General features: G+C 44.8%; 1 protein-coding gene across 1 annotated transcript in view; it reads left to right on the forward strand.

Moving 5' to 3' along the window:
* Positions 1 to 22,582, forward strand: part of DCC (DCC netrin 1 receptor) — a 1,323,879-nt gene that overhangs the window by 1,096,586 nt on the left and 204,711 nt on the right. The window contains exons 14-15 of the mRNA XM_081942031.1: positions 7,302 to 7,412; positions 18,820 to 19,014. Coding sequence (XP_081798157.1) covers positions 7,302 to 7,412; positions 18,820 to 19,014 — 306 coding nt within the window. The remainder of the gene's footprint in view (positions 1 to 7,301; positions 7,413 to 18,819; positions 19,015 to 22,582) is intronic.

The raw sequence follows: 22,582 nt of genomic DNA on the forward strand, positions 1-22,582 counted from the left end.
TGGATTGAATAACTGAGGTCGCCTGAAAGGGCGCTTAGGCGACGCTGGGGCTTGAAAGGCTCACAGGGAGCCGCCGACACCACCTCCCTCCCAGTATGGATGATTAGCTTGTCTCTGTACAAACTTTGAGGACGACTTAACCCCTTACCATCTGGGGCATGAAAGGACTATGGGGAGCTGCTGAGCCCCCCCCCCCCCCCCCGCCTGCTATGGACTATCTGCTCACTCTCTTACGGTTTTTAAGATCTGCCTAACCCCCTACTATTAAGAACTGTAGATTATAGGCCCCACTTATTTTTTAACCACTTCTACCTATTTCTCTACCCATCTCTCTCATCTCTTTCATCTTGTAATCTTGGTTGCCGTTCTGTTATGATTTTTAATGGGCAGAGTTATTTAACACCTTTAGCACCCAGTAACCATCTTTAGCCCGATGTATTTATGTATCTATTATTTACCATTTATTATGTATACGAGGTCTGATCTTATTTTGATGCGGGAGTCCCCCCTCTCGCAGCTATGGCCTCCTGCCCTCTCAAGGGCCCACCTCGAGGACGGGTTCATTAACCCAGAGAGGTGGAGGAAGCGCACACTGAGGGGTTTTTTAATTAATTGTTTTTTAAAAGTTGTAAGGGGTTCCAGGGGTGGGGTGGGGGAAGTCAGGAGGGATGGGAGAGCCAGGCACCTAGGTGTGGTCGAGGGGGGAGGGAGCGGAGTGGGGGAGGAGAGGGAAGATAGCATTCCTGTGCAGGGCTCCTTGATACCAACGGTCGTGGGGAGGGGCAGGTGCGAGGACAGATCAAGAGCACGTAGTCGGTTGGGAGACCGGGGTTTTTGGTCATTCCCGGTCATTCGTACCAACCCCTGCAGACTAGGTGGTCAGGTTCTACAGACCCAAGGCCTGAGACTGATGTTATGCAACGCGAGGTCCGTTGTCAATAAGGCCCCCCTCATCCACGATCTAATTTTGGAGGGGGTGCCGGACCTCGCAGGAATAACCGAGACCTGGTTGGGCCACGAGGGTGGTTTACCCCTCGTGGAAATGTGCCCGCCAGGTTATCGAGCATTTCACCAGCCTCGGGCCCAGGGAAGGGGCGGTGGGGTAGCAGTGATTATCCGGGAAGACTTAGAGCCGAGAGAGTTCACTGTGCCACATACATCCGGGTGTGAGTCCCTTGTCGTGAGATGGGGCCCAGGGAGGCAGTTGGGCCTGCTGATAGTATACCTGGCTCCTCGCTATACGTCAGCGGCCCTGCCTGAACTCCTCGAGCTGATCTCATCGGTGGCGGTTGAGACCCCCAAACTGTTAGTGATGGGGGATTTTAATCTGCCGTCGATGGGAGAAGCGTCTGAGGGGGTTCGGGAGTTCATGGCTTCCATGACAGCCATGGACCTGACCCAGTTAATTCAGGGCCCTACTCACGAGGGAGGCCACACGCTGGACCTTGTCTTTGTCTCTGGCCAATGGACGAGTGATCTGGGAATAGGGGATCTAGCTATTATTCCCCTGTCATGGTCGGATCACTCACTTCTCCGCCTTGACTTCCCTGGTGCTACCCCCCACCGCGAGGAGGCGGAACCGGAAGGCATTAGATGGTTCCGCCCCAAGCGCATGATGGAACCAGATAGGTTCCAGACGGAGCTTGGGCCACCTCCTGTGAATCTGACCCGCCCTCGAGTAGAGGACCTGGTAGACGCATGGAATAGTGCGACTACCGGGGCCCTAGACCGGGTGGCGCCTTTGCGGCCTCTCCTGCGGCGACGAACCACCCTGGCCCCTTGGTTTACTGAGGAACTAAGGGTGATGAAACGCCACAAGAGACGCCTAGAGAGTCGTTGGAGATCCTCCCGTTCCGAATTTGACCGAGCACAGGCACGAGCCTATTTGAGGACGTACCTTGTGGCACTAAGAGCGGCCAAACGTCAATATTGTGCCGCTCTTATTGCATCCGCAGATAACCGCCCTGCCGCCCTGTTTCGGGTGACCCGCTCCCTCTTGTTTGAGAGACCGTGGGAAGCCCCTTTACAGGGCAGAGCAGAGGAGTTTGGGAAATATCTACAGGACAAAGTCGCTCAAATCCGGATGGGATGGGCCCCTTTCAGTGGTCCAGTAGAGACGCCCGTGGCGAGTCTTGAGGGACCGCTTTGGGAGGAGTTTGACTCGGTTGCCATCGAGGATTTGGACAGGTTGCGTGGACGTCTGCGACCCACCACATGTTTATTGGACCCGTGTCCCTCCTGGCTTGTACTGGCATCCTGGGAGGTTACGCGCGACTGGCTCCTGGGCCTAGTGAATGGCTCGTTGGGTGAGGGATCTCTACCGGCCGCCTTGAAAGAGGCGGTGGTGAGGCCCCTGCTCAAGAAGCCTTCCCTGGACCCAACGGACCTAGCCAATTATCGTCCTGTCTCCAACCTTCCTTTTTTAGCGAAGGTTGTAGAGAATGTGGTGGTACAGCAGTTCCCACGTCACCTGGAGGAAAATGATTATCTAGACCCGCGCCAGTCCGGCTTCCGACCCGGGCACAGCACGGAGACGGCCTTGGTCGCATTGGTTGATGATCTCTGGAGGGCCAGAGATAGGGGTTGTTCCTCTATCCTGGTCCTATTAGATCTCTCGGCGGCGTTCGATACCATCGACCATGGTATCCTGTTGCACCGGCTAGAGGGGCTGGGAGTCAGGGGCACCGTTTTACGGTGGTTTGGCTCCTACCTCTCTGACCGGACGCAACGTGTGTTGGCAGGGGAGCAGAGTTCGACCCGGAGGTCACTCACATGTGGAGTGCCACAGGGATCGGTGCTCTCGCCTCTCCTGTTCAACACATACATGAAACCGCTGGGCGAGATCATCCGTGGCTTTGGGGTGGGATATCATCTGTATGCTGATGATACTCAGCTATACATTTCCACCCCGAACCACCCCAATGAGGCCGTCGAAATGATGTCCCGGTGTTTGGAGGCCGTACGGGTCTGGATGGATGGCAACCGACTAAAACTCAACCCTTCCAAGACGGAGTGGCTGTGGCTTCCGGCCCCCCGGTTCAACCAGGTGCTTCCATCTCTGGCCATTGGGGGCGTGCAACTAGCCCCCATGGAACAGGTGCGCAATTTGGGCGTCCTCCTAGATGCCTGGCTGTCCATGGATGACCATGTAACAGCCGTGGCTAGGGGGGCGTTCCATCAGGTCCGCCTGATGCGCCAATTGCGCCCCTTATTGGACCGGGATGCCCTACGCACAGTCACCCATGCGCTAGTGACGTCTCGCCTGGACTACTTCAATGCTCTCTACATGGGGCTTCCCTTGAGATGCACTCGGAGACTACAGTTGGTCCAGAATGCGGCCGCGCGGGTGATTATGGGGAGGTCTAGATACTCCCCTGTAACACCTCTCCTGCGCGAGCTGCACTGGCTTCCTGTGGTCTACCGAGTGCGTTTCAAGGTTTTGATTATGATCTTTAAAGCGCTTCATGGCAGAGGACCTAGTTACATGCAGGATCGCATCCTGCCCCACACATCCCTACGACCAATTCGCTCAGACAGAGAGGGACTTCTCCAGGTGCCGTCCGCCAAACAGTGTCGGGGGGCGACATCCAGGAGCAGAGCCTTCTCTGTGATGGGCCCAGCCCTGTGGAATGACCTCCCCCGTGACATCAGGATTATTTCCGATCTCCGCTCCTTCCGTGTACAGTTGAAGACCCACCTCTTTCAATCATCCGGCCTGGCTCAACCGTAATCTTTTCATATTCCTCCTGACTGTCTTTTTTTTTTTAAATTTTACATTTTTATTGTATATTGGATTTTTTATTTGTTAATGGTTTTAATTTGTCTTAATGTTTTAATCTATTACCTCCTCCGTGCATGTATGTCTTTTGTATATATGTATGTTTATATATGTCTTGGTGTACGCCGCCCCGAGTCCTGCCCGGAAAGGGAGCGGCTAATAAATCCAAATTTATTATTATTATTATTATTATTATTATTATTATTATTATTATTATTATTATTATTATTATTATTATTATTATTATTATAGTATCTGCTTTAGGGGGAAAAAAGATTTATGAATTAGAAGGTAGGAATGGAAAAAGTTGTGCGGCAACAACTCGGTTTCCACAACATTTCCCTCATGACAAGAGGGCTGGCAGAGTTCCCAGGCAGCCATTTTGCCTTTCCCTCCTTGCCTCTTGCCCAACCCTGCTGTTTGATTGGCAGCTGTTGTTTGATAGGCAGCTGGCAATGTGGGAGGGCCAAGAAGGGATGAGGAGAAAGGAGCACAGGTATGTATCTCCTGCTCAGGTTCTCTGCTGGATTGAGCTCAGGGGAGGGGGACCAAGGTAGCGAGGGTTCAAGATACCACCCTCTGTGAGAAACATTAACGCAGGGGTGTCAAACTTAACTTCATTGAGGGTCATTTCAGAGTTGTGTTTGACCTCAGGGCACTGGGCTGGGCAGGGGCAGGGGCGTGGCCAGCTCGACGTCACTCATTGATGCTCTGTTTTCAAGCTGCGACGGCCTCCTGAAGCCCCCTGCCAGCAAAAAAAGGAGCTCAGGAGGGCCAACTGTGGTCCGTTTTTGACAGCAATGGCCACCTGCAGCCCTCTGCCAGCGAAGACGGAGCCCAGGCAAGTTGTGCGTGGCCCTCCTGAGCTCCATTTTCACAGGCAGAGGCACCACAGGCCCGTTCTTCACTGTTTCCAGAGCAAACCCGTGGGCCAGGTTTAAGCGCCTCGTGGGCCGGATTCAGCCCTTGAGTTTCACACCCATGCATTAAAGGATCTGGATGAGGATTAGCTCACAGAAGAGATGGTTGAGAAGAGATACCGTAGCAACCTTGGTAGTCCTCGACTTACGATCTGTTGTTTCCCGACCATTTAAAGATATGACGGACTTCCCCAGGAGTACTTATGACTCAGTTCTGCAGTTCCACCAGCCGCTCCGCTCCTGTGGTCACGTGATTGCATTTTGGGTGCTTGGCAACCCGCATTTAGGTTTTTGCTGAAAAACAACGTTTACTTCTGGGAGGTTTTTTGGCAATAGCAAATGATGGGTTTGCTTAATGACCAAGGCATTCACTTTATGATTATGGCAGTTGCTTTACAATCACCATAATATCTTTAGGAGGGCAACAGTCAAATAAAGTCAGGATGGTCAACTGGGTGACCTGTTTTACAACTGTCAGAATTTATAATGGACAGACTCCATCACGGTCATAAAGACTACCTATGTCTGAAGAGTTGTCCCATTAAATAGGGGATTGAATAATTCTCCATTCCCCAGAGAGAAGGACCATAACCATAAGATTATACAGCCAGGAGAACTGAATGCAGCTGGAAACTTTGTTTTAGTCCTCCCTTATGCATATAAGTGTTCTGACCCAGGCTTCCTTAAAAGCATGAAGCAGAGTCTTTGTCCTGGCAAAACCTCTGTTATTTTCATGACTGTGAATTACTTTCATTCACAGTCGGCAAGGCTTGGCAAACAGTCTTTCAGAGGAATATTCATCAACTCGAACCTTATCTCTCTTGGAGAGCTGCCAGATAACTAGTTTCCAAATGGAGGGCAAGGCAACACTTGGCACAGAGACTTTTATAATCACCAACAGAACTTTCCACTCTTGAAACGACTGAAGGAACGAATTGTTTCCTGCAAAAGCCCACTCCCCGTTCCCTCCTCTTTTGTTTCCTATGGGAGGGGCCAATCACCTCCAAGGTGTGGCTTTACTCTCAAGTCAACCTTGCTTTCTTAATTGTTCTTGTCTTCTGGCAGCTCTGCGCATACACACACTGGGAACAGGCTCCAGCTGTTCCTCTGCCTCACTGCTGTCTAGCTCCCTCCCTCTGCCTCTGATGCAGAGCCCTCGTCTGAGCTTTTCTCAGCCCCCAGGACTGGCCTATATTCCTCCCCAACCTCCTCACTGTCCAACTCTGATGCCAGCTCTGCTGCCCGCCGGTGGGCCACAATGCTAAGTCAACTTGAACCAGTCTCTTTCTTTAAGTAATAGACTGCAAAGTAAAAAAATTAAAACACAATCTACCAATCTGCCTACACTGGGCCGGTGGAACAGATCACGGTGTATAACTTCCAATGAAGAAACCTTCATCCTGTTGATGCATGCACACACAGATATATTTACACGGGGAGGGGAGAAGTAGGTTTGGAGTCATACTGCTCTGCTAGAAATGGTCGTGTTAATGCAGTGCTTCTCAATTATTTTCTGTCATGCCCCCCCTAGGAAGAAGAAAACATTTCGCGCCCCCCCCCCCCCCGCGCGACTGTAAATAGTATAATTTGTCTATAAAATTGTTATAAGTACACCTCTGCATAACATAGCACACCGGTCTTTCCTCGACTCCCACCGTAGTCCCATGCTTTCTTTCCTCTTTCCCTCTTACTTGTCTATCCTTCCTTCCACCCTCCCTTCCTCCTTCCCTTCCTTCCTGCCTCCCTTCCAGTTCCCTCCTTCCTCTTTCCCCCTGCCTGCCTGCCTTCTTTCCTCTTTCCCTATCCTCCTATCCTTCCTTTCTCCCTCCCTCCTTCCCTGCCTCCCTTCCAGTTCCATTCTTCCCTCCTTCCTTCTGCCTCCTTCCTGCCTGCTTGCCTTCTTTCCTCTTTCCCTCTTGCTTGTCTATCCCTACTCCCTCCTCCCTTTCTTCCCCCCCTCCCTGCCAGCAGCTCCTCCAGCATCCCAGCTGGAAGCAGCAGCACAACAGTCGCCGTTACCAGGGGCGAAGGGGTGGCGGTGGCAAGATCGGGTGACCGCCGCCCCTTTGTCCCTTCCCCAACAGCAGCTGTTGCGCTTCCGCTTCGACGGAATGTTGGCGGTGGAGCTGCTGGCGGGGAGGCGAGCTACCTGCATAAAGACGCCGCCGAGGGCATGGCAGAATATATCCCGGCTTGAAGTGGCAGCGCTGGGGACTGCTCAGAGACTCATCAGAGCCGCGGGCTGGAGCTGTGCAAAAAGTCTGCTTGGGCTGGGGGGGGGAGGGAGGGAAGCCTGGGACAGCCATGCTTCCCTCCCTCCCACCCCCGCCCGAGCAGGCTTCTTGCACAGCTCCAGCCCGCGGCTCTGATGAGTCTCTGAGCAGTCCCCAGCGCTGCCACTTCAAGCCGGGATATATTATGCCTCGCCCACGCCGCCGCCGTTGCACCCAGATGGAAAGGGAGCCTTCGCGCCCCCCTTTACGGAGCCTCGTGCCCCCCCAGGGGGGCGCGCCCCACTATTTGAGAACCGCTGTGTTAATGTGACTTGTACAATGTCAGCAGCATTAACTGGATGTTTTCTGTTTGATGTCTATTGCAAATAGGTCTGGACAAAGGAAGCCAATATAGTTTCCAGGTTGCAGCTATGACAGCCAATGGAACGGGACCTTCTTCGGAGTGGTACACAACAGAAACTCCAGAGAGTGATCTTGATGGTAATTGTACTTATTTTCACAGCTGTTATGCCTGTTTTTGTGCTCAGATAGTTGCCTTGCCTTTCGGGTAAACTGCTGTGGAGGTTAGGATGACCCAATGTCCAAGCCACTGGAGTTGATGTCTGAATATTTTCTCCAGCAGAAGTGTTTTCATTGATTGCATGCTGCTAAATTTCTACCTCTGTATGGGCAAGTGAAGCAGAAATGAGAAAAAAAGACAGTTCTGTTTTCTTCCATTATTTTCACAAGGTGTTTCTAAGCATCTGTCTAATTTTAACTTCTGGGCCAGCTGTTGCTACCATGTCTTTTGCCAAAATGTAACAATCGGATGGATGCTCAGAGCAAGGGTAGTTTTCACTGCAGCCTTCCACTTCAATATTTTCCATGCTGTGGGTACCGCAGGAGATAGCTAAAGAGCTGCTTTACTCTGTGGAAGGTCTAAAATCTATCGGCTCAGTCCAATCTATTGGAATTCGTCAAGCCTGAAGGCAAAGCTGTCCAGATTTTGAAATACTTCAGCCACAAGTCATAAGTCTAGGGCTTCAATTGAATGCATGTATGGATTTACCGGAGGAAATCAAGATCTTTTAGTTCTAGAAAAAGAAGAAGAAAGCTTTCCAGAATCTCATGACGTCAGGAGACAGCTCCCATTGTTTCTCCCAAAGCATTTGGTACAAGCATCCAGTTTTGGTCACCGCACTATAAAAAAGATGTTGAGACTCTAGAAAAAGTGCAGAGAAGAGCAACCAAGATGATGAGGGGACTGAAGACTAAAACATACAATGAACAGTTGCAGGAACTGGGCATGGCTAGTCTAAGTGAAGAGAAGGACCTAGGGAGACATGATAGCAGTCTTCCAATATTTGAGGCGCTGATGTTTGTCCATCATGTTAGAAGACGACCTTGACATCTAACAGGTTGTGGACTGGCCACGATGTGTCGGCTGGTGGCTGGTAAGGCCTATAAGGGCACGAAATGTTCTACTACATGTTGGGCAGACATGCGTGGACACCATTGTTGCAGCATTTGCAGTTCTGGCTTTGCAGAACGCTAGCTTCTCTTGTGCCGTGGTTGTTCTTCTGTCCTCAGATGTCTGGCAGATGTCTTGGTGGATCAGCGTGCACCTTGTTGATCAATCTTGTGCCAGGGTTTCCCAGGAGGTGCTGTCAATTTCCAGGGACTTGAGTCCCTACCACAGAGAGGAAGGAGTCAAGCTATTTTCCAAGGCGCCCGAAGGCCAGACGAGGAATAATGGATGGAAACGGATCAACGAGAGATTCAACTTAGAAATCAGGAGAAATTTTCTCACAGTGAGAAACAATCAACCAGTGGAACAGAAGTTGCCTTCGGACGTTCTGGGAACTTCATCCTTGGAAGCTTTCAAGAAGAGATTAGACTGCCATTTGTCAAAAATGGTGTATGGTCTTCTGCTTGGGTGGGGAGTTGGACTAGATGACCTACAAGGACCCTTCCAACTCTGTTAATCTGTATCTGTAAGTTGAACCCTAAAAAGTTGCTTTTTAGCCTTTTGTTGAAAGATTCAACCTTGCCAGGGTATGGAAACCCACTCTGATCCAATCCACAAATGAAGCAGAGCTGTATTAGTTCTGTTGCTAAAGCTTGAAAAGCCGTATGATTAGTTTTCCAATTACGGGCAACTCAGTTTTTAAAAAAGGACCTTGGAGAAACTGGGACAGGTGCCAAGAAGGATAATGAAGTGCTCAGGGGACTAGAAACGAAGTCCTAAGAGAAGAAGTTGGATATATTTAACATTGGGGAGGAGGGAGGGAAGAATCAAGCAAAAGAAACATGGCAATACTTTTCAAGTATCCAAAGAGGTTTTTTTTTTTTTTTTTTACAAATGAAGGCCAAGACTTGCTCTCTCTTTTCCCAAAGTGCAGGTCCAAGAATAATGGTTTTAATTACAGAAAAGTACTGTAGATTTGAGTTGAATGCAGGAAAAAACCCCCAGTAATATCTTTGAATACATTGGAACTGATTGAGTAGAGATCAGATACAGCCATTGTTATGGAATGTGATAATTTAGATTCCTGTACCGGAGCATAGGGTTATATCATACTGACCTGTCCCTAACACTCTCGCTTTGAGGGCAAACATTATTATGCCAAGCACAGAAAATGTAAAAGGAATCGTGAAGCAAGAAAAAGATATATCCCTAAATCTCATTTGCATCAACACCAGTTACCTTTCTATATCTCTTCTTCCAAACCATTCTTGCTTCAGCTATGTCTCTATATCTTTTAATGCCTTGCCTTTTAGTCTTCAAATATCTCACTTCTTTCCATTTTGAAGATCTCCTTTACTCTACCCAACTACATTTTTTTTCATTTCGTTCCTCTTCTGAGCTTTTTAAAGCTTTATTCCCATGCTTTATATGACCAAAGTATCTCAAGATACTTCTTTTGTACTGGTCTCTCGCTTTTACATGCAGTTCACATTTATTCTAGCCCCGTTCAATCTTAATCCTGTCTTTTCTTCTTAAGCTCTATAGTATCCCGATCATCTCCATGTGTTGGCATTTTAACCCCCAAGAATTCTCCCAGTCATTCTGACCTCCAGCTTATTCTCTATAGGAGTGATGGATAACCTGTTTGTCGTCATGTGCTGAAAGTGCGCGCATGCGCCACCTCCCCGAGTGTCCTGTCCCCCTGTGCATGCATCTGTGACTCTCTCATGCTCCCCCATCCCCCTGTGCATGTGCGTGTGACACCCCCACATCCTGTATTGGGCCTAGTAGGCCTCCGTGCAGCCTCCTGGGACCAAAAATGGGCCATGGGGAGGTGCATCACCCCCCGTACTCCCCCTTGCCCCTGTGCATCACCTCCTCATGCTTCCCTGCCCCCCTATATGCACGTGTGACCTCCTGCACCCTGTATTGGGTCTAGTAGGTCTCCCTGCAGCCTCCTGGGACCAAAAACAGGCCATTGGCAGTGCATTCCCCACACATGTGCACATGATACCCCCACGCATGCACCCACAGAGACCCCAAAATCAGCTGGCCAGCAGGAGGCGTGCATACAAGCTGGCGTGATGGTTTGCGTGCTCGCAGAGAGGGCTCTGTGTGCCACCTGTGGCATGCATAGGCTCGCCATCACGGCTCTATAGGAATGAGCAAATCAGTAGAAATTCCGAGTGTCTGAATCCTAACACAACTGGAAGTACGAAATGGGCAAATCTTTCCTTGACGGACTGAAACTGGCAGGGCATTTGATTTGTCAGAGAACTATAGAGCCTGTTTGCTCAGTCGAAATATTAAAATTGGTGCAATCAGCTGAATTCTTGAGAGCAGAGAATCCTCCTGAGGGCTCAGAATGAATGTGTCAACTGAATGGATCACAAATCCATGACTGATAACCCCAATATTTATTCATTTCAGGAGAACGGTTTCAAATCTAAGGGGAACTTGTTTTGTGTGCTTCCGTGATCCGCACGCTGTTTTGTGCATCTTTGTAATTTAACAGTCTACTGCGGATCAGCCAGAAACCTCCTATTAAATCTGGAACTGGCTTTGGCCTATCCCTGTTTGAGGGGATTTCTTTAAGGATCATCCCCGTAGAGAAACAGATCTGGTAAATTCCAGCACAGGAAGGAAAAGGCGGCTAAGGAAGAGATTGGTTAGGGCAGGCCCTTTTCCCCATTTTTGCTGTAACGGTTTTGTCACCAATGCTGCCTTATTGGCATTTGCACTAACATGGAAACAAATAGCATCTTTTAAATAATTCTCTTAACTCCCTATGGATAGTGTGTTTTGCTAAAGCAATTAGAAAACTAAACAATGCAGGCTCTCCAAGATTCCCTGGAAAGCCAAACAGTCTTTCCAACAGTTGGAAAGATTTTAAATAGCCATTTTGAAATAAAATCCCATGTTTCATTTTCTTTTTTTTAAAAAAGATTTTTGTCTTGAAATTTTCTCCATTAACTACATCAGACCCTGCTTGGCTTCTGCAAAATTAGCTGAAGATGCTCGCTGATACTACATATCACCCCACAGTTTGAATTAAAGAAACAATCATATTTTTTACAGTGAAAAACAATGACCTTTATAGAATTTGTTTTCCTGCTGTACTCACTCTGTGGAAGAGAACAGGAAGAATAAGACTTCTTGTCCCATGGATGGGGGAAGCATTTCCTGTGGCATTCTATTTTACCACCGGTTTGCTGGACACCAAAACTGTGAGCGCATGCGCGCGGACGCTCGCTTTATGAGAGCACGTGCCTTCTGAGCATGTGCTCAGACTTCCACGCTTGCTCACACATGTAGCTTGCACACCTGTGCGTGGCTTAGAAAACGTGGCTAAATGGGATGACATAGGAAACGGCTGAATACTACCACTGATTCTATTGTATTTTGAGGGAGGAAAATCCTAGTATATTTCATCAGTTCTTCCTTTACTCAGGAGAGAGAGAAAATCCTATCCCCATATATGTGTATCATTTGTCAGGGAGAAAAAAAAAAACTTCTTTCTGTTAACTTTTTTTTAAATCTCAGCTATCTGCAAACATCTTAAAAAACCTAAGAAGAGTTTTACCTGGATAGTTTAGTTAGTTAGTTAGTTTATTAAATTTATAAACCGCCCCCCCTCCCCGAAGGGACTCGGGGCGGTGTACAGACAATAAATATATACATGACAACAAAAAACACAAAGCTCCAGACAAAACAACTTTAACACACAGTCTGTACAGTACCATAAACTAACTGATAGTTAAAACCAATTTAAAATAGTTAGTTAAAATACCCCAAAAATTTAAAAATTTAAAATGCCATCCAGGAAGGTCAGGATTAAATTGTACTTATACCTATCATTGCGATTGGGCCAGGCCAGCTAATTGGAACAAGTGGGTCTTGAGTTTCTTACGGAAGGAGCGGAGATCAACAGTAGTTCTAATAAAAACAAACCAGGAATTCTACTAGGTAGACAGGGCATTTTCTCCTGTTTCCTCCTCAACATTATCCAGCAAGGATCCAATCTGGGTCCGTCACCGGGACCAGATATTTTGTCTTGCAAGCTTTTGGACTCGTGCCGGAGCCCATCCTCAGGGAACTTCAAGGAAGCACAAGTGCAAAAACTCGGAAGGCAAATCCTATGGTCCCAGTGACCGACCCAGATTGGATCCTGCCACATTATGGGACACCTACATTCGCCTTCATTCGTAATGATGCAGCCAATTCATGTTCTTATGAAGTTGAATTCATCTCATGCTTGAACCCTTCTTGAAATCCTTCTGACTTTTTCTTTGCTAAAATAATATGTCCCCCTGGGTCAATTTTTTTCCTTCTATTTCCACTCTTTATGATTGCTTCCTTGCTTTTCCTTTAACCCAATATATCCCAGCAGCCCTGTCACTAATTCTTGTCTTCCAACTGACCAAACCAAACTAGGGGTATAGAGTACAGAATGCTTAAAATAGTGTTTCTCAACCTCAACCCACTTTTAAGGTATGTGGCCTTCAACCCCCTGAATTCCATGCTGCCTGGGGAATTCTGGAAATTGAAGTCCACACATCTTTAAAGTTGCCAAGGTTGATAAACACTGGCCTAGAAGATGATTCCATGAAAATGATTCACCTTCTTGCAAATTCAGTCTTCAGCTTTACAGACCATGTTCCTAGAGCCAATTATATGCTGTGCACAGATAGATTAATAATGCCTATGAATTCTAAGATGTTCCGAAGAGTTTCCAGGGCTGAAGAAAAAAAAATTATGTTGTTTTTTTTTCTTCTCAAGGCCAGAAAATTGTGCAAATATTGACAATATAAATTAGGCATAAAGATGAATGCAGTGCTTTGCATAATACTGTATAGGCAGGTTTCAAAACTAGTTTTTCTCAGTATAGAATTTGGAACGGCCTGCCTATGGAAATTTATTATTTTTACATTATCAGCATATCACATATTGAAACTAGTTTGATATTTAAGATCTATTTCTGGAACCATTTTTTCCCAGCTCTTCATCAAGTCATCAGTTATAATTATTAATGAACTATGTGATAGTTAACAACTTTCAATACCAAACTTTCTCTTTCATCAGCCTTTCCTCTCTCTCTGTCTCTTTGTAATTCTTATTTCTTACATTTATAAAAAAATAGTTGCATTTATAAGAATCTTGCCTCAACACCCAAGTGAATATAGTAACTTTTATAAAGCTGATTTAAAACAGCATTTAATAATTATCCCAAAAATAAATAGCAAACAATTTGAAATATTTTTATGCAGTTGCAAACAACAAATTACATAAGCCCTGTGTTCTCGGGACATGCTGTCTTTTAATGTGTGATATATTCCAATCTATTTCTAATTATGTAAGCATTTTTTTAGCCAAGCATAGCTCAAAAATAAATTCACCTGAAAAGGGTGATTTATTAAAATTTTGTTAACGCTGCTATAACTTAATTTTAGTCTTCTTCCATGCTAATCAAACTTCGAGAGAGGGTTGAACTTTTTATTGGAAACTTTGCCAAAAGTCATCACAATTCCCATAAAAATGCATTCAAGGGACAGAGAAAGCAATCAAGGTTAGCTACACTGACAAATGTTTGTCTCATCATTTTTTTTAAAAAAAAATGCTTTTTTTAAATTTCAGTGTTTATGGTGGGAATCTTTCATAGGCCTTTTTTGCCTGAGTTTGCTTAAACATTTTGCATTGATATTTCACGGGTGAAAGAGAATATTTGCCGGTGTAAATAAACAGAGAACAAATGCCACTCTCTTCTAGCACATTACCCAGTTGGGTAATGAAACATCTGTAAGAATATAAGAGAACAAACACACCAGGACTAGATTCAACAATCCATCTGCATTTAAAAGACACAGGCCACATTTTTGAAGATAACGAAGTCCACATTTTGGACAGAAAGGATCACTCATTTGAAAGAGGGGTTAAAGAGGCCATCTATGTCAAAATTGAACAGCCCTCAATCAACAGAGGGGGAAGGATATGACATCATCTATCTCCAATCTATGACACAGTCCTTTCAAGAGTTGCAAGAAGACTCCACACCCATTTGCACCACTCAGGTGACCCTGGTGACACAGATAAACCTCCAGGTGGCCTTAAAGACTTGCTAAAAGAATGCAAATATCCAGCAGTCTGCAAGGAGTATAAATCCTTCCTTTCCCCACCATCCAGTCAGAGCTGAAGAATCTTCTTGGATGAGAAGTGAAACGCCTACAAAGAAAAAGCAAGAAAGTCCAATTGCCTCCTGAAAAAGCACCTTTGGGACAACCATGAGCTGGATGACTGAGATTCTGCAAGAAAACATCCAAGTTCAGAGAGTACCAAGGATCTCACATATTCTTTTGCATTTAATTTCTTTGTGACTTTTTTTCTTTTTCTTCTCCCTTCCCCTCCTTCCTCCCTCCCTCCCCCCCTCTCAAACACACACATACACACAAGTTGGATTGGACTACACACACTTTCCCCCAGCCCCGGAAGGATCCAGCCCAGCTTCACTGATTACAGGTTTGAAAAAGCAACGTGGCTCTGCCTTCAATCAAACTATACTTGGGGAGGAAGACCACAAGCGAGCCAGGTCCTTCCCTCCAGCCTTTGCCCAAAGCCCCGCACCAGGAGGATGAAGTTTGAATTCCTCCCCCTCCTTCCGACCCACACGTACCTTTTCCAGCTGCTTCAGAGAGGATTTCAACTCTGCTCTTGCCTCGGGTCCTCTGAAGAAGCCCCACCCAAACAAGTGCCCTCTACTATGAGGCAGGAGAACTGTGTGCCTCACCTACATCAGGAATTTTTAGGCTTTTAACCCTTGCTTAACTCTGCTCGAGAGATCATAAAACGCCTAAAGTCAGACTAGATAAAGCATGCAGTTCTCCTACCTCATAGTAGAGGGTGCTTTTTAGAGGCTTTTTTAAACAGTTAAGCAGAGTCATCCCTGGTGAGGCAGCAACTAGCTCAGCCTGACCTCAGCTCTCACCTTTTTCCTTTTACATTTTTTTTCTTTTCATGATGACAGTGGTGAGGCTGTGCCTCCCCTGCCTCCCCTGACTGCACATCACTGCATACATCTACATCATCTACATCTACACACACACACACACACACACACACACACACACACACATATACACACACATACACACAGCTGTGTGTGTGTGTGTGTGTTCTAGCATAACTCTGGAACGCCTTGAGCAATTTCAACTAAACTTGGTACACAGATGACTTACTCTCTGGAAACAAATACTGTGGGGGTAAGACACCCCTAACACCCCTCGGGGGGTATGTTCTGTTAAGATGCAGCCTGTTGTGTCTTTAAATGGCTTCTACTGTACTGCCATAAAATAGCTTCTACTGTACAGTGCAGTGGAGTTGCCATTGTAATGGCTTCACAGTACTCCACAAGGGGGTTTCCCTCTGGTAAGGGGGAAAATCTAACATTACAAATTACGTTTGGTCCGGACATTTCCCCCCTATAAATAAATACCCAGGCAACGCCGGTTTATCAGCTAGTTCCTTATATATCCGTTTGTTGCAGGATCCAATCGGACTCCAGGATGAAAGGTTTATTCTTCCAAGCTTTCAGGCTTGTGCTGGCACCCATCATCAGGGAACTTCTCTCTTTCCAGAATATATGCACTGGGCTGTTCTATGTGAACCCCAAAACTCGAAAGAATAAACCTTTGGTCCAGATGGGATCCTGCAACATTATTCTGGGACATGTATATTTTCCTTCATATCTATTTGTCTTCTCCAGCTCTACCTATTCAGTGGAGGAACACTAACAACTTATCTCTTTCTGTTGTAAAGATATGAGTCAGACTGTCAGAGTTCTAAGTAACACCCCCAACAAAAGAAGACTCCGAGGCTTGAGTTTCCGCAAAGTTCCATTTTATTAGAGATGTCATGTTGGCACATCTGGGAAAAACCCTAATCTGAAAACTTCCAGGTCTTCCCCAGCCAAACGAACGTTCAAGTCCCTGCCCAGCACCCACATGTCCATCACATGGTGCAATCAGGCATCGTCCAAAGTTGGAGATGCCTCCCAATAACACCCCTCCAGGTGTTGGGCCAAACGTCCTTGACTCTCTCAGAAAGGAATGTTATTTTGACTATATCTCTCCCACTCCATATAATCCCCCATCCCCAATTTCCCACAGCAATAAATGTGGCAGGCCTGAAGGCCCAATGCAAAAGATGGCTTCCAGTCTCCAGTCTTCCAAGCTGACACAGTCTCTTGCTGCTCTGAAGAGGCTTGTGATACAGCAGCGCCTTTGCAAACTGGCAAGGAAAGGTTTTGCTTTCATTTTGCGAGATTTTAAAACACCCACTGTCAGGAATATCTGCTTTCATGGCATAAAATTCATTCAAATGCATTGTAAATGCATATTCAGATTATAGATAGATAGATAGATAGATAGATAGATAGATAGATAGATAGATAGATAGATAGATGATAGATAGATAGATAGATAGATAGATAGATAGATAGATAGATAGATATAGATATATAGATATATAGATATATAGATATATAGATATATAGATATATAGATATATAGATATATAGATATATAGATATATAGATATATAGATATATAGATATAGATATATTCAGGTTCAAGTCCCAGTAAGGGTATGGCTAGGTGATGAGAGCTAATTAGCTCGAAATAGATCTATACTAGTCTCCCTTTATTTATTTATCAGCACAAATACAACACACACACACACACACACACACACACATGTGTGTGTGTGTGTGTTGTGTTGTGTTGTGTTGTATTTGTGCTGATAAATAAATAAAGGCATACCAGGGGTTGTAACACACATACATACATACATACATACATACATACATACATACATACATATATTAAAAAGGCTGCTGTGAGTGAACCATAGGAGGTTTAACACTTAGGAGGTTGACCTGAGTAAACAGGGAATTTTACAAGCACTTTGCTTATGGCTAGCTGATTGGACTTTGGGTGTTTATGTTTGACTATACAGTAGTTATGCACAGTTAAAGATGTGTTTGTAAATCCTTTACCTGTTCTCTCTCTTACATTTATTGATTTCTTCTTAACCCCTCAGAATTGTCATCTCTCTCTTTTTTCCCCCCTTAGAGAATAATTGTAGTTTCATTATATTTTCATCTTTCCATTTACGGGGAATCAATGGTAATATGAGGGAGATTGCATTTAGCAAATGCTATGTTTTGGTCTGTGAGGTATTATAATTGGAAAAGAATATTCAGCTAGGTCGGATCATTCAGAAGTACAGTACTGAAGTAATTTGCATGTTAAGTCCTCCCCCCTTACAAAGAAAATCAGAAGCATTTTTACCTAATATTAAAATCAATCAATCAATCATAATTTTACATATTGCAGAGAACTTTCATTTTAACTTAAGAAAGTAAGGTTCAAAGACAACTGGCACATCTGAATGGAAGAAAAAGGTTTAAAAAAATCAAGGCAGTAGCCAGATAATCAAGGCCCTGCATCTCTTTAATGTGCAATGTGCATATCACATACAATAATTAAAAAAGGACCAGGACTTTGATTTCATGCCCTACTGTGGAGTTTTCAATGCTCTACCACAAAAGCAGTAGTTTTAGCAATTAAAACAATTTGGCACCTTATCTAGAGAGATCCTTCGGCAAGTGGTTTATCTAACCAATATAATGTCAATAGACACAATGTTCATCAGAACACACTTAATACTTTTTTTGCATTATGGCCTGTGAAAATAAAAGAATAGCAGAGTTGGAAGGGACCTTAGAGGTCTTCTAGTCCATCCCCCTGCTCAAGCAAGAGACCCTATACCCATGATGGCGAACCTACGGCATGCGTGCCGGAAGTGGCATGCAGAGACATCTCTCCGGGCATACGAGCCATCGCTGTTGCTCTTCTGGGTTTCAGCACACGGACCAGCTGGTCTTCACAGATGCAGGAGCGCCGGAAACCGGAAGAGAAGCTGCCTGGTGTTGCATGCGCCCGGGAAAATGATCTTCCAGTTTCTGGTGTGCACATATGCACCAGCCAGCTGGTCTTCGCAAGTGCATGCATGCCAAATACTGGAATACCAGGTGGCTGGTGCACATGCGCCCGCCGGAAACCAAAATATTATTTTCCCAGCATGCACATGCACACCGGGCGTCTGCTCTTCCGGTTTCTGGCACACAAGCACAAGCACTCCCATTTCGACACTTGGTGCCGGAAAGGTTCACCAACACTGCCCTATACCATCTTAGACAAGTGAGTGTCCAATCGCTTCTTAAAAACCTCCAGTGATGGAGCACTCACAACGCCTGCTCCATTAGTTAATTATTCTCACTGTTGGGAAGTTTCTCCTTAATTCCAGGTTGCTTTTCTCCTTGAGAAATCTTGTCGTTTTTCAGATGCCTTTATGTCAATGGTAACAATCCTTTCTTTTGACTTCCAGAATCACAGGTGCCTGATCAGCCAAGCTCTCTTCACGTCAGGCCCTTGTCAACCAGCATTGTAATGAGTTGGACCCCACCATTGAATCCAAACATCATTGTGCGTGGCTACATCATTGGCTATGGGGTAGGCAGCCCCTATGCCGAGACGGTGCGGGTGGACAGCAAACAGCGGTACTATTCCATCGAACATCTGGGTAGGTGACTGTTTTCTTTCTGGTTGCTTAATATAGAACCATTTCAGCTAGAACCACAACATCATGACCCTACAGGGGGATTGCAAGCCAGCTCCTGCCTGTTCTGACCCAGCCTTTGCAGAAACTAGAAACAGACTTGTCATGAACTCCCCCCCCTTTTATTTATCTCCTGTGAATGAATGACACCGAAAAGTCCAGGAAATAGTCCTTCAAAGAGTTGACTGCAGTAACAGACCTTATCAGTTTCTTGCGATATTTGCCAGGCCTTGAGCTCCCAGCCAAAAGGCTGCAAACTAAGTTGTGCCAAGCAGTCTTTGTGGCACGAAACACGATGAGCAAAATCTTCACAAATCCGAACTGTTGTCTCCTACGACAACCACTCCCCTTCCTTCTATTTATTCCCCAGCCAGGGAGGAGCCATTCAGTGTCCAGGTGTGCCTTGCTTCCCGAGTCAGCTTCTTGTCCTCAGTTGTTCTCTCTTAACAGCTGTCAGAAGTGTTGTCAATGATGTTGCTAATAACATTTCTCTCTTTAAATACATAAATTCTTTTGTTTTTTCTTCTTCTGTGTCTTGCCATCTGGGGTAGAATTCCCCTCCATTTAATTCCTCTTTCAGTATTCCACTCTTTCCATTTTCAGAAACAAACCAATCACCATAAATATCAGCAAATTTAATTTCTTTATGGTCATTTTCCTCTTCAGTTTTTGGATTCTAACCTCCACTTTTTCCACTTGATAAACATTTCCAACTTCTTCATCATATTTTCCTGTTAGATGCTCTAAGTCTTCCAACTTCTTGTCCGTCCTCTCAAATGTGTTTGATAATTTCTGAATTTCTAAGAATATATTTTGCAGGCTTAAAGTTTCTTTCTGCTGCTGAAATTGTGCCATTATCTCCAGCTAACGGACACTGCTGCTCTAGCTTGAAAGGTTTTTACAAGATTAAGCATAGATTCACAATAAAGTTTTATTTTCACTTTTCTCTGGTTAAAGATATACTTCAAAGGGACATCTGTATGCTTTTCTTCTTATCACTCTCTATAAACAAGCAGTGAGACCTTGGAGTGCCAAGCCAGGCTAATCAGTGAGAAAAGTAAGAGTGTTTTGTTTCCAATGCACAAACCTCCAGCCTCTGAGTAGCAGTGTTATTGTTGCAATTTTCTTTGTTTCTTTTTGTATCTTTTTTGTATTTCAAGTTTTAAAAAAGTCTGATTCTTGAATGAGTTAGAAGAACACCCACAGTAATGAAAGAGGAGAATTTTAGTCCATAGGTTACAAAGAATAATAAAAGAAAAAAAAATAGAAGAAGAAAACTTAATCCATTCATTTTAAAAAGCTTGCATAAATTCCATCCATGAACATAACATTGAAAAAGTAAGATAACCCACTGTCCAAAACCATTCCAAAATTAATTCCGCCGCTTATTTCTTTTGTTCTCCATTAATTTTAAGTTTTTTATAGGCAGTCTCTTTTAAAACGGTAAAAATTCCTCACCAGCTAGAAACACTTTCTCTTTCCGTATCCTTCTGTTTTGGAGCCGCCCCGACTTCATCAACCTTGACTGAATTTTTTGTCGCCAGCTTGAAGAACTTCTCTTGCGATGTTACTGAGACCAGCAAGACATATTCTTCCTGTTCACCGTCTCTGCGGGACGGTTTAGATCTGGTTGGACCACCCAGCGGCAAAAGTATTGGCTGCTGTCTCGGAGCATCGAGACCGCATGTCCGTATCGTCGCGATGTTGGCTCCTCCTCATTTTGGATTTAATTTTTAATCATTGTAAGAGGCACTTCAGAACCTGGGACTATGTAAATCCAACAATTGTCGGATTCTAGTGCACTTTCTGGCATTGTACAGCTGCTGCTTCTGTTGCACTCATGCAATCTTGGAAAGAGACACAGCTGCGTTAATGAGTCCCAGAGAGGTGCGATATACAAGCCGTCTCTCCTGAATCAAATCCAAAACAATGAATAACCTCATTAATTAGCACCAGAGCTGCAGAGAGCCTGGGTTATGAGCTTTCCTCCCAATATTAGAGTCTAATCCAGAAAATGGCAAACTTAAGAGTCTCTGTAATTACTTTAACTTGCCTACTGCTTGTTAATTTTGTTGTCATCCCTAATGCCTTTCATAAAGCTGCTGAATTGTTCAGGAAAGTGTAAAATAGCCGATCAAATGAGGAACAAGTTGATCTGGAGACGGATTCCTAAGCGCAAACAGCATTTTATATTCTAAGACTGCAATGTTAGCAGTTACTCAGAACACACCTTTGCCACATCCACAATTTTAAATGCTAATGAGTCCCACACACTATATTTCAGAAGAAATTTACCCCATCGGTGCCCAGGTTTGAACACAGTGGCAATCAAACCTGCATATTTTTAATGTGTCAAAATAGTGTCAGGAGGTGTTTCATTATCTAGTCCCCATTACATACTTTCTCTGACATTTTGTCTTGGCGCCATGCAGAGAAAATGTTTTATTCTATGGATGGAAAGGAAACTTTGCCAGGGAACAAAGATCAAATGTTGAAAGATTTCTTAATGCTCTTCTTCATTGCTCCTTTATTGCATAACTTTTAAACCTATCTATCATCTATCTATCTATCTATCTATCTATCTATCTATCTATCTATCTATCTATCTATCTAGATACATAGAATCTATCTATCTATCTATCTATCTATCTATCTATCTATCTATCTATCTATCTATCTATCTATCATCTATCTATCTATCTATCTATGTTGTATTTGTGCTGATAAATAAATAATATTTGGGCATACCAGGAATTGTAACATAAATACACGCACGCGCGCGCGCGCGCGCGCACACACACACACACACACACACACACACATATATATATATATATAAAATACAACTAATACAATTGCCTAATATGTAATACAGCCCAGGTTCAATTCCCAGTAAGGGTATGGCTAGCTGAGAGCTAAATAGCTTGAAATAGATCTATACTAGTCTCTCTTTATTTATTTATCAGCACAGATGCAACACAAATGTAACAAGGCAACATAAAAAATGGCTTTCTGCCTGGATGGCTCCTAGGGTAAGCTGATAGACAGAAAAGGGAAGCAGTATGCTCCCATATTTGGGCATACTATTTATTTATTTATTTATTATTCATATTTATAGACCGCCCCCTCTCCCGAAAGGGACTCGGGGCGGTGTACAGTCACTAAAATACGTTATAAAATACATGCAAAACAGTTAAATAATTAAATAAGTAGGTAGGTGGATGAGGTTACAGACTGTACATGGAATAATAAATATTAAATATAATATATAGTATAATAAAACCTTTTAAAACCCCAAACCCAATTAAAATGAATAAATCCCCGGGAGGTAAAACTAAGAAAGTGCCAGGCCAGCTGATTGAAATAGGTGAGTCTTTAACTTTTGCCGGAAGGAACGGAGGTCGGTGGTAGTTCGAATGTCAGGGGGGAGGTCATTCCAGAGGGTTGGGCCCATCACAGAGAAGGATCTACTCCTAGGTGTCGCCCGCTGGCATTGACCAGCAGACGGCACCAGGAGGAGCCCCTCTCTGTG

The sequence above is a fragment of the Natrix helvetica genome (genome assembly GCF_964273705.1).
Source record: "Natrix helvetica genome assembly, chromosome: 2".
In the NCBI taxonomy this organism is placed as follows: Eukaryota; Metazoa; Chordata; class Lepidosauria; order Squamata; family Natricidae; genus Natrix; species Natrix helvetica.